At 44.2% G+C, this 17,544-nt stretch overlaps 1 protein-coding gene across 4 annotated transcripts in view; it reads left to right on the top strand.

Annotated features, from left to right (window-relative positions):
* The window catches only part of RAB3GAP1 (RAB3 GTPase activating protein catalytic subunit 1), a 157,960-nt gene that overhangs the window by 106,400 nt on the left and 34,016 nt on the right, over positions 1-17,544 (top strand). For 2 of the 4 annotated variants that reach the window (XR_009504167.1, XM_059927599.1), the window contains exons 20-24: positions 592-688; positions 786-889; positions 1,022-1,137; positions 2,651-2,753; positions 5,271-5,291. Coding sequence is in view for 3 of the 4 variants with exons in the window: in XM_059927599.1 (XP_059783582.1) it covers positions 592-688; positions 786-889; positions 1,022-1,137; positions 2,651-2,753; positions 5,271-5,291 (441 nt within the window). In the remaining variant the exon portion in view is untranslated. Of the gene's footprint in view, positions 1-591; positions 689-785; positions 890-1,021; positions 1,138-2,650; positions 2,754-5,270; positions 5,292-6,118; positions 7,893-17,544 lie in introns of those variants that run through there. The other 2 variants (XM_059927597.1, XM_059927600.1) reach the window with 2 other exon arrangements.

Genomic DNA, 17,544 nt, shown 5'->3' with positions numbered 1-17,544 from the left:
CTTACGTGGAACCCAAACATCATATAACCAAGCTGGTGCAAATTTTCAATGCTCGATTTGGATGTTTTGAGTATGTCATCTATCTCCTGCGTGGTATAACGTTGATTGTTCTCAATGTCTCAGTTTGATCCCTATCAACTTCAACTGGTCTTCCTGACCGTGGAGCATCATCCAGCAAGAAATCTCCAGCACGAAACTTCTCAAACCACTTTTGACCTGTTTGATCAGTCACAGCACCTTCTCCATACACGGCACAAATCTTTTTTTTGCATTTCAGTTGCGTTTTTACCTTTCTTGAAATAATAAAGCATAATATGCCGAAAATGTTGCTTTTTTTCTTCCATCTTCAATATTAAAATGGCTACACAAAAATTCACCAATTTTGCTAAGTCTTTTTTTAAATGCATACTGATATGACAGCTGTCACATACAGTCTAACAAAATTGTTTCGAATGAAGTTAAAGGCAAGTAAGTGCTGCTAGAGCCATCTCACGGAAAAAAGTGAACAAACCTTTTGGCCAACCCAATAAATGGCTGCTTTATTCTTTGACAACTGCATTGATCACTTATCTAACTTCGTGTCTCCTTCAGGTGCTGCACTATCTGGCAGTACAGAAACCTGCAGACCTTGCTAGGCACCTGTTACCTTGTGTAATTCATGCAGCCATACTCAAGGTAAAGGAAGAAGGTAAATGTCTTATTTGATTAGTCATTAGTTCATTTCCAAAATAAAAGTAGATTTTGCCTAACTTATCTAATGATGGCTTTGATCTTTTTAAAAATAGAAAGTCTGGAAAACATTTCTTCAGTTAAGAAGATTATAAAGCAAATAATATCTCATTCCAGTAAAGTTTTGCACTTCCCCAATCCAGAAGACAAGAAATTGGAAGTAAGTCTGATCTTTCCAAGTGTTCTCCCCAGTTGGCAATAATTATTTTAAAGATACATTTTTAAAAGGCTTTGCTTTTTTTTTTTTTTTTGCTGTCTTCCAATGTATGTCTCTCCCCTTTTGCACTGTTAGGAAATCATCCATCAAATTACGAATGTAGAAGCTATAATTGCTAGAGCCCGCTCACTGAAAGCCAAGTTTGGAACTGAGAAATGTGAACAAGAGGAGGAAAAGGAAGATCTTGAAAGGTAATTGCTATCTGATTAACTCATTTTTATCTGCAATAGGAAAAGCCACCACTCTCTTCAGAAAATTTTTGTAAAATACTGAGATTCTTTTGTAGTGTTCCTCTATTTTTTGTAACAAGCATTGGCTAGAGACAGAGAAATATTTGTTTATCATAGGATTTGACCTCTCCTGTATCTCTGAGTATTTGCCACGTGTTTCCATTCCTCCCACTTTTAGAACGAAGGCTTCCAGGTCTCTCTTTCTAGGAGTGTCCTTGTTTGCTCTTGGCGTAGTTGCCTGTGGAGGAACTGGCTGTTCACTCTTTGTTACTTGCAGGGCCCCAGAGCTTTGCTTTCCACTCTCACTGTCCCTTAACTACAGGCAGAGGTGTTCTGAAACTATTTCTGCTGAATATTCCTAGTTTTTACACAAGATTTACTAAAGAGTTACTAAATCTTCTAAACAAGATTTGTGATAGCAAATGTGCGTATCCTCTGTGCTTTGTGAATATGTTTTGAAAGAGTGACCAGATGGCCTCTCCATGATGAGGCAAATGATTGGGTCAGTCTTTTCCTCCTTCCAAGATTTGGACCATTTCGAAGGGAGCCTGTCAGTGTGGGTCCCTGTCCTTTTTTGCCTGTGGTACTTGAAAGGACGATGTTGTTTCAATAGGTGATAAAGTGTTTCCAAATTAGCTACTTGAGCAGCTTGAATTTGTTATAACTAAAATTTTCATCAGTCTTTCCATGAGAAATGGCATTATTGATGCTAAATAATTAATATTATATGACAAGGCATTTGCTATAGCTTTTAACAAGTTCTTGTTTGAATATCATATCTTTTGTTGAAATTTTCGCCCAGCCTTCTTTGCCCTTGAAAATTCCTTCCTCTTAAATGAGAAGAATATGCTCTAATCACAGGAATTGTTTCTAGAATAGCAGTATGAGTTAGTGAGCAGGTGGTGCAGAGTTGGTGGCTCTGTGCCTTCGACTCTCTTAGCTCCACCATACGTGTCTGTGATATACTTGGAAGTAGAGTGTTTCCAGCACATAACGGCACAGTTTACAATTGAGACTTTGCCCAGCAAAACATATATTTTAAGCGCATGCACACATACACACACACACTCACACTCATACACCTTAAAAGAACAAAAATGAGAAATAAGGACCGTTGCTTTGCTGTATAAATTAAACGTGGTTTTTGTTGTTAAAAACATTAAGAAAAATCTTTAATTTAGTGTAGCATCTTCTGTAGTCTGAAAGAAATAGACTGAATATTTTTTCTTACACTTTGACAGAGATGGGCTTTTAAAAAAATTTACAAAAACAGTTGAAAGGCAGTAAGGTTGTCATTTGAGTCGATTTTAGTTCCAAATGTCGATCTGTCCTGTTAAAAAATTTCCACTCCAGCCTTGGTGTAGGGTTCGCCAGTATCATTTTGATGGTTTGTCCCCGAAATGAATCAGGGAGGATTGACCCAGTGTGAACTGAGCAGCTCGTTTTCTATCCTTTCATTACCTCTCTCTTCCAGGTTTGTGAGTTGCCTTTTGGAGCAACCTGAGGTGTTAGTTGTCGGTGCAGGAAGAGGACACGCTGGCAGGATCATTCACAAGCTGTTTGTGAACGCTCAGAGGGTATGTGAGATTCCTTATTGACTGTGTCATGATCTCTCCAGGCCTCTGCTCAGTAAGGTACTGTTATGATTCCCACACATGGCCGATTCTACAGCTGTTAATAACAGCATTGGATTCGAACACTGAAGAAATAATGACTCTCAACAGTAACTTTTTAGTCTTTGAAATCCATCTGCTTTCTTACATGTTTAAATAAAATGATAAGTTTATTTTAGTACCTAAATTTCAGAAGTTAAAATGGCCTGAAGTTCCTTGTTAACGAACCTGATAGGGACTTGTTTAGCAATGGCCAGTGCTGTGCTGTGGAAAAAATGTTTACTACTTTCAAATTAGAGTTTAGTTTTACCAGTTTTAAACTCCATGTACTGCAATGGATTCACAACTTAGCTTGGAGTTAGTAAATCTAACTGTTCTTATAATGGTGAAGAGATCTAACTTCAGAGGGTTCCTAAGAAGGAAGAGCAAGATTCAGATTTTTAGGACTATGGAAAACAGTCTTCAGCACAGAAAGAAAGCTCAGTTTCAAAACTTTCCTTTGTCATTACCTCTACTGATAAAAGTTTTAAAAATCGTATAGTACCTCTGACATTCTAAAAATGTTAAGATTTGGATTTTTATGAGGATGGTATTAGTTATACTCTGGGTTGATTCTCTCTGTACTGATCTTGTTTACTGGTTAAGAGGCGCTGGTATTCCGTAGGTGATTCTCACATCAGGACTCATTAACATTAAAGATTCTGATAAAAGTATTTTGAAGTGTACTAAATACAGGGTGCCCCTTATGTAGCACTGTGGTGACACTAGAATGGCCCAGTTTTGAAGGTATAATTCTCACAGTCAAATGAGAAAAAGAATTTTCATGGGTTTACACATGGAATAAAAACTTCATAATCTCCTTTGAGTCGGTCTGGAGTGCATCGAATATATGAATTTGAATTTGAATATATTGAATTTGAATATATTCAAAATCATAGCCAAATATACTGATAGGAATTTTAGCAAGAACTAAAACCTGAGATTATTTATGGGGTGGCCCCCTAAATTTAAGGATTTCAAGTTAAAAACCAAGTATTTCCTTATAAATTAAAGTTCTAGAAAACAATAGATGCTTACTTTGATTTATTTTGTTTTTCTCTCTGGCATGAAACCAGAACCAAGTCTGTTTTCACATCCTATGATATATTTGCCAGTTTACTAGCCAGCGCTTATAAGCACATTTCCTTGTTAACACCAATATGAATTTTCCTCATACTGCAAAAATTCTTTCCTCATTTTTTAAAACCTGTGTGTTAAGAGGATTTAAAATCTGAAGTATTTATAAAATATTTTTAATGCTGAGAGTAGAACACTATCATTGTTCTAAATACGTAAGCAAAATTATTTTCCCCAATATGGAAATAACCTTTTTCCCTGAGACTGTAAGTAAAGTCTTAATGTAAAAATTTGGATAATACAGATAATTATAATGAAAAATTAATGACACTGAAAAATGAATCACATTAATCTCACTACCCACTGGTGATCACTGTCAACATTTAACATCTAGTGTATACAAATATATGTAAATTTTACAAAGTAGGATTATATTACATAGTTTACTTTGTTCTTATTTTCCACTTAATGTAATTATCTTTCTAGATTAGTAAATATAAGGGTGTATCATCTTTTCCCTGGGCTCATTGTATAGCTAATCCTCTTTAATGGATACTGAAATTGTACATTCATCCCACATTATATAATTTTAAAATATTTTAAACTTTCAGACCTTGAAGTGAATGTTTTTAGGGAATTGGCAGACTGTAATCCATATAACAAGCACCTGGTTGGTACATTTTTAAACTCACCTCTTAAATATCTGGCTAATTAATAGAAACCATTCAAATTTATTCATGTAATTTTTCATAATTAACTGATACTTTATATCAATTCTACTATTAAATCAAGATTTTAACTTTTTTAAAGTTATAAAATTTCACTGAAAATATTTTATAGCCTACAGTAATTTTACATATTTAGAACTTTTCCTTAAAATCATACATTTTAATAAACTTTCATCATGATTGTATGTGTCAGTGGTATATCCATATTTAAATGGAATTCAGCAAACAGACCACTGATTGGATTTTGCCTTAGTCTTTCTAAATTGAATAAGTCAGACATCTAGTCTTAAATTCATTGGGTTATCTGTTTTTCAAGACATGAGTACTTTTTTTTAGTATCTTAATCTTCGGTAAAAGAGCTAGATTTTTGCTGAATCATTTCCCCATTAAGTGACACTCTGTACGTTGCCTCTTGAACCATCAGATGCATGAGTAGTGAGATTTGTCTGCTCAGTTGGACGGCTGGGTGTGTCGTATGTGGTGTATTTTTGTCTTGATATTCTTTTGATAGGATCATGTTCCTTAATGTAGTGCATGCTGTCTCTGAAATAATCTTGAAATCTCTTGTCTAGCTCTTTTTAAACCATCTTGCTTGTTTCCCTTTCATCACTGTTTTCTTTTCTCACCCTTTCTCAAGCTGACTGAATCTTCTGATGAGGTAACAAAATAGCCTTTGTCCCTCATAGTTCCTTGTTCCTTCCCATCCCTCTAACTTCATAAGGTCATTAAGACTAACCAACCACCTCTTTAACAGTCTGGGTTTGGCATACCTTTCTTGCTGGTGTTTAGCATAACATGATTTCATATTTCCATTGCCAAAACAATTATTTTTTTCCAAATTGATGGTATTGTGAAAGAAACATAGTGATCAGAGTTAAAATGAAAGCTCTAGTTGAATATGTATTTTATGCAATTTTAATGAAAAAATAGATGCCTTTAATATTGAGAACTTCTCTTTTGTGGCCACTGCTACATTTCAAGGACCTCTGTCACTTCCGCATTACATTAGTCACCCACCCAGCAAACAAAACCAGTGTCCTCAGTTTTAATTTGACAAATGAACCTTAAAAAGAATTGAAAGAATCGATAAAAACTCTGGAGAGCAGCAGTTCCTTACTGGACTGAGGACATCAGACTTGGACTTGGGTCATTGCTAGAAGAAGTGTATAGAAACCAGAGCAGCTCCACTGTCCCTCTTCATCCGATGCCTGAATGTGGCCCTCACTTTCCAAAGCAGATTGCCTGGCAGTCATTATCTTCTGTCTGTGTCACCAGTTTATTTGTAATCTCTGGCTGCTCATGCAGTGTTTCAGGCTTCTTGCATTTTCTGTGTTGTGATTTTTGAGCAATCATAACATAACTGACTGCATTACTGAGTAATGTAGAACATTTTTATGTATTTATCATGCTTATTCATCTGTCCTTCAAAATGATCTGAGTTTAGCGTTCGGCCTGCTCTTGAACTAGCATGTGATTCTCTTCAAGGCTGCAGCCATGGCTCCGCCGGAGGAGGATCTGAAGAGGATGGTCCCCCCAGAAGAGAGGAGGCAGAACCTGGCGGCAGACTTCCCTCCCGCTGCGGGCCGGGAGCTCATTTTGCGCACGACCGTGCCCCGCCCTGCTCCCTACTCCCGGGCTCTGCCTCAGCGCATGTACAGTGTCCTCACCAAAGAGGATTTCAGACTTGCAGGTGCCTTTTCGTCAGATACCTCCTTCTTCTAACCCTTCTAGAGTTCCCTCATTTGTGGCTTCACAGACAGTGCTCACCTCTTCTGTGGGAAGGAGGTTGTGCCAGTCAGAACCTGAGAGGCCATGAAGAGGACCTGTCCAGTTTGGTGATCAAGAATCAATCATACCAGCATCTGAGAGACTCTCCACGGGGCTCTCTGGGGTCTTGTGGGGGCAGAGGAATGGGCTTCAGCTATTGAAAGATTTCTTCCCCAAAGAGACGGCCCTTGTTGTTTGGGGGATGGGGGGAGACCAAAACAACAGCAGGAGTTCTGTGTACTCCCTCCGGCAGGATTGTGTTCATGTCTTCTTTTCCGTGACTATCGCTTAGGCTATTGCCCTGCATTCATAGTCTCTGTAAACACTTATTATATTTATTAGTATCAAGTATGCAAAGTAGAGTACCAGTTAACTCAGATTTCTGGATATTTTGGTGGTAGCTTCTACTCCCAGAATCTATTTTTAAAATACTAAATAACATTCTGTTCATTCAATCACCTGGTGGCCATCTTTACTGTACTAATTGACTTTTGATGAGCATTTTGAATATTCTAGGAGAAAGCCTGGAATTTCACATAGTCTATGTGTCTTTCCATGTAACTGTGACTTAAGTGTATTCCTTCCGATTAAAAAACTATATATTAAATGTCCCTGCAAATTAGTTTTATATCTCTCGTAAGGTTTGTTTCTCTGGCTTGTTTTGTCTTTGGTTGCTCTGGAAGATATCACCCGGCAGATCGTTGTTCTCTCTCTTGCTGTACAACATGCACTCCTTTTTTTGTGGTTGCTTGCAGTATTTAATGAAGCAGAGAGGAGCACACGCTAAAAATATAGCCTCTGAACATAGAGATTATCGTGCAGTTAGTATAATTTGGCATATGTGCTAATGTAATGAATAGAAGATTACTTCAGTGAACTATTTTGCTTTTGTATTATAGTTAAAATGAAAATAATCGATGGGGAATGTGTAGCACCCAGCATAAGGATAACAACAACATATTTCTAGTTATGTGACGATCAAGATTTATCAAGTCTGTGTTGCTATATGGCCTCTGTTCAGTAATCTTAAATCTATTTTTAGGCCTAAAACTCCCACTTTAATCCAAAGGGAAAAATGATTATACTGAAGCATAGACCTTGCCTATGTAACTTTAAAGAATTAATAGAGCTCTGTAAACCCTGTTATATTATTTTCATTAAAAAAATGTAAATGTGTGTGTACATATATGTATATATATGCATATATATATATATGTATGTATGTATGAAGTGTAGGAGGCTCTTGCTGATTACCTCCTGGCCTTCACGGCGCTCTTCTCTGAGATGCCGGGTTTGACCGCTGCTGGCAAACCACGCAGTGTGGCCCGAGGACTGAGCGCAGAACCAAGGAGAAACGTACCTTTCAAGGACAGCGTTTGTCTGCTTTCTAATGAGGAAGTTAATAACAAAAAAACATTTTTCAAAGAGAGGTTGGACTTTAAAAAGGCGTTGTGAATCTAATAAAAGGGAAGGTGTTGCTTTCTCTGGCTAATTTTCTCTTCTTTTCTCCCCTCCAGTGGGCATTTTGTTCTTATTTCAGTTAGTTGTATGCTGTCTCAGATTTTCCTAAATATTTGCAGCCTGCTGAGTCTTGCAGGGATCTCAAGAACACTTTGTGCCTTTTTTAATGACATTATCCCATTTTACTTTTATTATAGTTACGTGTTTGTTGATTTTAAGATATTTTTAAGTACCTACTTCGTCTCAGGTACTGTACTAGGCAATGAAGGTGAAACAGAAACTGAACAGACTCCCTCCTTTCAGTGACCTTCCCATCAGGTAGGGAAGACTGAGGTGACATGGCTATAAAATGGAGAGTGCAGTCAACTCGACGGTATGAACTGGAGGTCCAGTGTTTATTTAGTAATTCATTCATTCATTCGTTGGTAGTGGAGACTAATACATGCAGTAATAGTGAATATAGGACTTCCCTGGTGGCGCAGTGGTTAAGAAGCCACCTGCCAACGCAGGGGACACGGGTTCGAGCCCTGGTCCGGGAAGATCCCACATGCTGCGGAGCAACTAAGCCTGTGCACCACATCTACTGAGCCCTCGTGCCACAACTACTGAGCCCGCGTGCCTAGAGCCTGTGCTCTGCAGCAAAGAGAAGCCACCGCAATGAGAAGCCTGCGCACCACAACAAAGTAGCCCCCGCTCGCTGCAGCTAGAGAAAGCCCGCGGGCAGCAATGAAGACCCAACGCAGCCAAAAATAAATAAATTTATGTTTTTAAAAATAGTGAATATGAGGGGTTATGGGAGAGGTTTTTCAGTCAGGCTTTAGGGATCAGGGAAATCTTTCTAGAGGAGACGATTTCTAGATTGAGAGCAGGAGGTAAGTAGGAGCTGAGGTGGGAAGTATGGAAAATTGCTTGCGAAGAAGAACTACAGTTATTTCCCCATCCCTGTACACTTGCCCTAATTTATTGTGATTGTGCCACTGCTCCCATGAAGTGGAGTTTATTTTTCCAGCCCTTCAATCTGGACTTAGCCGTGTCTTTCTTAGGTCAATGGGGGTGTTAGCAAGCGTGACACAGGCAGAGACTTGAAAAGTATTTGCACGTTGAGGCTTGCCTTCTCTTCCTCCTGGGAACCGTGAGACATGCAAAGAAGCCTGCAGAAGGAAGAGAGAGTTGGGGTGGTTTGTTATGCTGCAAAAACGAACTGATAACAGGAGGGCGTAGGAAGATTGTTATGGCTAGAGAACACAGAACGTGCAAAAAACTCAGGAGCAAAGGAAAATGTATCTTTGGAGAATAGCCAGCATTTCAGTTTGGCTGGGTGAGGTACCCAGAGTAGAAAGAGGCAAGATGTGACGATGGTGAGGTCACTGAGGTGAGATGAGGAAGTTGTGGGTAAACCACGGCAAGAAGTTTGGGCTGTGTCTTCGGGGCACTGGTGAGTTTGAAGCAAGGGAGTGACGTGGTGGGTTTTAGACCACACTAAATGGATTGGAGAGGCTAAGAAAGTATTTACACGTCCTAGATCTGGTACTAAATTGGAAAGTAGCAATTATATCCTCAGTGGTTTTTTTCCCCCTCCTTTGTGCTTTGTAACATGTTGCAGAGAGCCTGACAGGTGCTTGTGGAACCAACAGGAAGTGTCCTCACATGGGCCCTCCCACTTTATGTGTCCCTATACCACCATAGTAATCCAAATTTTTCTTCAGGATGGGATTTTTAAAACTCTCTAAGCATTTATTTTTATATTCCATTCATTAGTTCAGCAGACGTTTATTGAATGCCAGCTATGTGCCAGGTACTGTCCTAGGCGATGGGGATACAGCAGTGAACAGGACAGATAAAAGGCCCTCATGGCATTTACATCAAGGGATAAGTATGATCAAATTACCTGAGTAGGGGGAGAGTGGTGGTTTATGGAAAGGTGATAAAGGAAGGCCTGTGAGGCAGTGACATTGAGCAGAGACCTGAATGAAGTGAGGGAGCCGGCCTTGTGGGCGCCTGGGAGATGACCCCAGACGGGATAGAAAAAGGCAGAGATATGCGTAAACGTGGTATGTCAGAGGCACCGAGAAAAGGCCAGAGTGGCCAGGGAGTAGAGTAGGGGAGGGAAAAGGGTGAAGAAAAGAAAGTTGGGCAAACGTGCAAAGACCAGATCACACTCAACATTAGGAGTTGGGATTTGTTTTCTTGATTGAAAGGGAAAGCCAGTGGAGAATTTTGAAGGGGGGTGGGGCATGGTGTCATGATCTGACATTTGGAAACTCTTCACTCTGGCTGCTGTGTGGAGAATACACTGCAGAAGCAGGGGTGCAAGTAGTGAAAATAGTAGCAGTGTTGATGGTTTGCACTGGAGTGGTAGCAGCGGAGGGGGTAAAAGGTGACGAGATTTGGTACACGTTTTGAAAGCAGAATGCACAGGATATGCTGATGGAATTACTGAGGGTATGAGAAAGAGTCAAGGGTGAGTTGGAAGTTTGGGGCCTGAGTGAGTGAGTGAGTGATGCTGTCACATACTGAGACGGGGAAGGCTGAGGGAAGAGCAGGTTTGCGGGGAGGATGTGAATAGAGATTTGGAGTTAGGATATGCTAACTTTGAGCTAACAATTAGATCCACCTGGGGTAGCCAGCGTCTGAGATGGCCGCAGTGGCTCCCCACCTCCTCCCTCCTGGTATTCACACCCTCGTGTAGTTTCCACCCCCCAAAAATTGTACCAGAGCTGGGCTTTGTGATGAACAGAACACGGAAAAAGTGTTGGTATGTCTCTCCCAAGATTAGGTTAGGAAAGACATTAGTCTCAGAGTGGCTTTCTCTCTCGGATCACTCACTCTGGGGGAAGTCGACTGCCAGGTCACAACCAACCATAGGGAGAGGCCCACATCCTGAGGAAGGGGGGGCTCCTGCCAGAAGCCATGTGAGCTTGGAAGTGGATTCTCCCCAGTCTCAGAAGACTGCAGCCTCCTGAGGGACCTTGCACCAGAACTGCCAGGCTAAGCTGCTCGTGGTTTGCCGACCCTCAGAAACCGTGAGAATGTTTGTTATTTTAAGCTTCTGAATTTGGGGGCCATTTGTTATACAGCAATAGATAACTAATACAGTTAGAAGTGATTGTGTAAGTTTGGAGTTAAAGGAAAAGGTTAGCGCTTGTGCTATAAATTGGGAAATTTAGATACAGACAGTACTTAAGCCATAGGACAGGATGAGACCACTCAGAAGTGAACACAATGCAGAGAGATGGTCTGGGGATTGAACCAGATAACAGGAGGAGGAGGACGGCCAGAGGACACGGAGAAGGAGTAACCACTGATGTAGAAGGAAAACCAGAAGTGATGTTCTAGAAGCCAAGAAAAAAAAAAAAATTGAAGGAGGGAGTTGATCAGCTGGGTCAAATGCCATTGAGACACTGAGTAAGATGCGGCCTAAGCACTGACTGGTGTGTACCTGTGCTTGCAGAGTAACAAATGCAATCAGAGAGGTAATACAGTTCTTACTGGGAAAGAACAGAGGTGACCACCGGGAGGGGAAGATTCGTGTCCCCTCCAACCGGTGGGTGCACTTAACACTTCCTCCCTAAACCAGATGGGGTTTTGGTTGCTGTGTACTCTTCCTTGCCAGGAACTGGAGGACGGGGTAGGGGCAGGAGGGTGGGATGAGGAAGAGGGCGAGAGCACAAAGCCAGTTTAGTCTGTTTCAAGCCATCTGTAACCTGCTCTTGCTGCCTGCGCCTTTCTTTTGGGCATGCAGGGTAATGGATAGGACTTGGCATTCAGCAAACAGTGAATGAATGAATGCATCTCAGTGGCAAAACTGTTGTGTTTGAATCTTCTCAACTCGATTTCTTTGTCACTGGGCACCATAAAACCAGAGTGTCGCAGGATATTAGCTCCTGAAAGCCAAAGGCTGCTGCCAGCATTTCTCTAGCTCTGAGAAATGGAGCTTGGCATCAGCCTGTGAAAGTGGGCTGGACTAATTCTTGAAATACAAAATAAAGCTAGTTCATATTAACACAACTTCTTTGCCAGCAGTTTTTCCCCTGGGAGCTTGTGATGTCTGACTGGTGGTCGTGGATAAATTCCCCAATGAAGGCTCGCCTACTGCAGGGATCACCCTGGGCTGAGCTTACCTGCCAAGGAAGGCAGCCGGACCGAAGGCCCCTACTTGGCCCCTACCTGGAGAGGACAGGAATGTAGCTCAGTCTCGGATTGGGTCTCTGGGGACGTGCCCCTCTCGTCCCCTCCCCGAGGCCAACCTCGGCAGTTCCTGGCGGAGATCTTAATGTCGACTCAGAGGCACGTTTCCCTCTGCGGCTTTCCGGCTGAGTGAGCCTCTCAAAGGAAGGTACATATCTGCCCTATCAGGTTGGAAAAAAAAAAGCTCGATTTTTTTTTCATGCAAAACCATGATAGAATGTTTATTTTCTGTTTAAGTTTGCAGGTTTGTCTCCATCTTTGTCCCAGAATAAGGTAGACGAATGGCCTGTGAGGGAGCCCCGTGCAGGCTGGGCCGGCTGGTGCTGCAGATGCTGTTAGTTGGGTTCAAAGCTGGTGAGTTGACCGTCTGTAGTACTGAGCAGGCCTGTGATAAAAAGTATTTCCCAGGAGAGAAAAAGAGAATTCGCCACTGTATTAGTTTCCTAAGGCTGCGGTAACAAAGTGTCACAACCTGGGTGGCATAAAAATGGCAGAAATTTATTGTCTCACAGTTCTGGAGGCTCCAAGGTGGCAATCAAGGTGTTGGCAGGACGGTGCTCCCCCTGAAGCGTGTAGGGAAGGAGCCTGCCTGGCCCGTTTCTAGCTGCCGGTGGTTGCTGGCGTCCTTGTTCCTTGGCTCCCAGCTGCAGCGCTTCTGTCTCTGCCTCTGTCATCACATGGCAGTGTCCCTCCACCCCACTGTGAGTCTGGTTTTTTTGACACCAGCCATCGTGCTCCAGTATGACCTCATCTGAACTAGTTATGTCTGCAGTGACCTTATTTCCAAACAAGGTCACGGTCTGAAGTCCTGGGGTTAGGACTTCAACATATCTTACTTTTTTGGACGGGCGCTGGGGTCACAGTTCAACCCCTAAAAGCATCGTTCAAAAGCCATCCAGATGGATGCGTGCCCCTCTAGTTGCTGGTAGGCCCTGGGCCTGATGGCAGAAGCACAGGCCTGGCCCAGGGGAGATCAAATCCCAGCTTTTATCAGCCCCAAGACGCCGAACCTCTTCCTCTGCAAGATGGGGTGTTACAAAAACTAAACAAGATAATATCTGAAAAGTGCCCAGCACGCTCCAGGCACTTAGCTGTACTAAGTGGCCCAGCTGTGGACGAAAGACCGCTTAGCTGTTGGCTACAAGCTCTGGTTTTCGCGTGAGGACACGTCCAGCAGCCGGTGTTCATAGAGATGGCGCAACAAGAGAGGGACTTCGAAATCTCCTACCCTCTCATCAAACGAGTGGTTTTCTTTTGATTCCTTTCCCCCTTCTTGGCTCCCGGCTCCGTGGAGGAAGTTACAGTTACAGGCTGAGTAGACTTTATCGAGGCGCAGGGCTGGGGCAGGAACCTGGGAAGAGTCCTGGCTCGTTCCAGGCTGCAGGCTTATCTGCAGAGGCCCCCAGCCCCGATGCCGGTGTGGCCGGAGCAGAGAGGGAAGCGGCGGCCGGTTCAGCACCTCACCTGCCCCTCTGGGGAGTCTGGAGCTTGTTGAGTGAGAACAGAGAAGCTCTGGAAGGTTTTCAGTGGAGGAACAGAGGTGCGAGATGAGACTCACCCGTCAGGAACTAGAGTGGTCGCCATGGTGATGCCCGCACGAGATAGCGGTGGCCTTGACCACGACAGTGGTGAGGGGGTGAGAGATTCAGCAAGCGACGCTGGCAGGACCTGGAGAAGCCCGGGCGGTGGGCAGTGAAAGCCGGGGTGAGTCTGGACGCCCTGCTCTGACCCCTGAGGGGCAGCGGCTCGTAACCAGCCACCTGCCGGCACGACAGCCTCCAGCGAGGGTACCCGGCTGGGCGCTCCAGTGCGACCTGCACCCTGTCTGTCACCTGACACAGGATGGGCTGCAGTCTCGCGAGGGAGCCGCAGTCTTACCGCTGGCTGATGACGGGGGAGGGAGTGTGCACTGCGCGACTTACCTTTCCTTGCGCGGCCTCCGCTACAAACGCTTGTCAGGACACTGACCTGGGCTCCCTCCGTAGTCACATGACTAATCAGTGACGTGTCATGTGGATCAGAACTTTCCTTAAGTTCTTCAGCCATTTGACAGTTTGAGTAAATAATGACTTGTCAGTGCTATTTATTCACATTCCTTTTTCTCAGCCCTGTTTTTGGCCCAGAACACTCTTTATTTTTGTCCGTGTTACATAATGAGGGAACGGCATTCTTAGTAACCCACTGTCACTCCTGTGTTATCTTGCCTACATGAAAAAAGGAAATATTTTTAGAGTGTGAATTTCCCAAACGTCCTCTGCTATTCTGGGGCTGAAGGCGTAACGTCATGGCGGGGGGGTGGCGTGGGGAGAGGGCCCGCTCGTCTCCTCTTTGGCCGGGGCTGACCCCTGGGCCTCAGGAGCTGGCTGGACATCCTGCCTGCCTCATCCTGCCCCGGCCAAGTGGCGGAGGCTCCTCTCTGCCCAGGGTTTTACGTGTTCAGCAGCGGATTCAGGAGCCTAGGAATAATCTTAATTGATATTCTTCATCCCTATTGTTTCAGGATATTCAAAAGAGTGGTCGGGGGGGAGTGACCACAAGCAGTGAACCCCTCTTCTTAAGCACACAAGCGACAGGCTCATCCCGTGTGGAGGTGCCTGTCAAACCGGGGAGGCGCAAGTGCCTTGCGTAAGTTTGAAAGGCTCCTTCCTGGCTGGCCATCGGGAGGCTTCCCTGAAATGGGTGTGATGGGGCCAGTGAAGTCCCAACAGAATGGGCTCGGCTAAGCCAAAGAACGTCTATAAAAGCAAATCTGGGGGCTGCCCTGGGGGCGCAGTGGTTAAGAATCCGCCTGCCAATGCAGGGGACACAGGTTCCAGCCCTGGTCCAGGAAGATCCCACATGCCACGGAGCAACTAAGCCCGTGCGCCACGACTACTGAGCCTGCGCTCTAGAGCCCGCGAGCCACAACTACTGAGCCCGTGTGCCACAACTACTGAAGCCTGCGCGCCTAGAGCCCGTGCTCCGCAACAAGAGAAGCCACTGCAATGAGAAGCCTGCGCACTGCAACAAAGAGTAGCCCCTGCTCGCCGCAACTAGAGAAGAGCCCATGTGTAGCAATGAAGACCCAACACAGCCAAAAAAAAAAAAAAAAAAAAAAATTGTCCAAAGAGCCTGGACGTTTCAGGTCTTGCCAATCTGGCTGGAGAGCCAGACATGTTTCCTTCCTGTGTTTATGGGATTCCCCAACTGTGTCCTGGTTGAAAACCACTTCTGGAATGTGGTGCACAACCACCTGTGGGGAAAGTTGACCCACCTCTAGGCTGGGAAGAGTCGAGATGGACCTCCCTGGGCTGTAATGGGAACAGTTCACCCAGCAAGTCCTGTGGGAGAGTCAGGGGACAGGGGACCCTCACCACTGAGGAGTCATCTGAAACCTTTGCAAATGGCTACATTGTACATGATCTTAGGGCAGATCATCTCCCACAGTTAAATAAGCTACTCCAGAGTTTCTCAAACATGAATAATGTACGGTGCCTCCTAAAGGACCAGCTTCTTGCAGACCCTGGCATTTGCCTTTGGCTCACTTAGCTGCACTGTGATAGTAATCTCAGCTGGGGACATAGGCACCCCAATCTTCAGAGGAGCCAGAATAGCTGGTAGTCGTTGCTCAGATCATCACTGAAATGAAAAAACACCTTTAAAAGGATCAGAGAGCTCAAAGACCCCAGAGACTACATTCTCGGACCCTGTGGTGGGAGAAAGGCCTGTGCAACCTGTGGGATGTGGCAGAGAGCCGCTTCCAGGTGGAAACACAGCACATTAGCTTAATTCTCACAGTCCTATGAAAAATGAGCAACACCTAGCTGAAACTACACATCCTCTCCAAGGGTTTACTGCACACAAGATGTTCCTGGCCTGAAGAAGTATACTTGGGCCCATGGGTGCAGGTGTTCTCCTAGCCCTCCTCCCACCTCTGTGGAGAGGACAGTTCTAGGTTTGTCTGTGACCATCATACATACTCTCAGGGTTAGTGATGGGAGGAGCTGTGCAGGGTGGAAGCAGCTAGTCTGTGAGAGCTGAAGGGCCTGGCCAGATGCACGGGAAGGTCAAAGGTTCAGTCCACATGCGTGTCTCGGGTGCAGCATGAGGTAGCCATGACGTGTGGTCACTAGGCTGACACACAGATTTGAATCATTCCTGGAAAGAAGAAGGCTAGTGGGTGACTCTAGCTGACCACCCAGCATCTGCCTCTCCCTCTGTGTTCACATAGGTTCCATGAGAAAAACTGGCTCTGTAAAGAAAGAAAGCTAGAGAGGGAAGAGATTTAGTAAAAGGGTGACTGGATGTTTGTGTCCCCCTGGAATTCATATGTTGAAATCCTAATCCCCAGTGTGATGGTATTAGGAGGTGGGGTCCTTTGGAAGGTGATTAGGTCATGAGGGTGGAACCCTAACAAATGGGATTAGTGTTCTTATAAAAGAGACCCCAGAGAGCTCTCTCCCTCTTCCTGCCAAAAAGGACACAGTTGAAAAGTCAGCAGATGGTGTCCCAAAAGAGGGCCTTCACTAGAACTTGGCCATGGTGGCACCATGATCTCAGATTTCCAGCCTCCAGAACCGTGAGAAATAGATTGCTCTTGTTGATAAGCCACCCAGTTTAGGTATTTTGTTATAGCAACTTGAGCTAAGACAGGCTGGCTTTAAATTTATTTTATTTATTTATCTATTTAGTTTTGGCTGTGTTGGTCTTCGTTGCTGCACGCGGGCTTTCTCTAATTGCGGTGAGCCGGGGCTACTCTTTGTTGCGGTGCGTGGGCTTCTCATTGCGGTGGCTTCTCTTGTTGCGGAGCACGGGCTCTAGGCGCATGGGCTTCAGTAGCTGTGGCACGCGGGCTCTAGAGCACAGGCTCAGTAGTTGGGGCGCACAGGCTTAGTTGCTCCGTGGCATGTGGGATCTTCCCGGACCAGGGCTCGAACCCATGTCCCCTGCATTGGCAGGTGGATTCTTAACCACTGCACCACCAGGGAAGCCCCCAGGCTGGCTTTAAATTAAAGAGTGGTTTTCAAATTTTTGGTTGGTTAGGATGTAGTTAAATACAATGAATATAATACAGCATTAGTGGCAGAACTTCATAAATGACTTCAGGCTTATATTTACAAAATCATTAAAGGTCACGTATTTTTCAATTTCATGGGGAAAAGTATTGGTTAGAGGGATGCAGTTGGGTTCTTTTGGTTGTAAGCAATAAAGACCAGAAGTAAGGATTCATGGGGAGCATTGAGGACCATGAAATGAAACTGAGCCATCATAGGCCTGACCACATGGAGTCTAGAGTCTGGGGTTTTGGATTTGGGTCAGCTCTAGAGAATCTTTGCAGCAGGAATTCCTGGCTTCTCACCCTAGTGTATGACCGTGAATGTGACTTGGCTCTGAGTAAGTCTTTCTGTTCCTGTACCAGCTGGCTTCCTCCTCTTGTCCAGTTTGATTCCTCTGGACTTTCCGCTTGCTCAGGGTCCATGGCAGTTTCTCCACCCTCTACATCACCATTTTTCAAT

The sequence above is a fragment of the Balaenoptera ricei genome, chromosome 7, assembly GCF_028023285.1.
Source record: "Balaenoptera ricei isolate mBalRic1 chromosome 7, mBalRic1.hap2, whole genome shotgun sequence".
Classification (NCBI taxonomy): Eukaryota; Metazoa; Chordata; class Mammalia; order Artiodactyla; family Balaenopteridae; genus Balaenoptera; species Balaenoptera ricei.
This window is presented reverse-complemented; position numbering and strand designations above follow the sequence as displayed.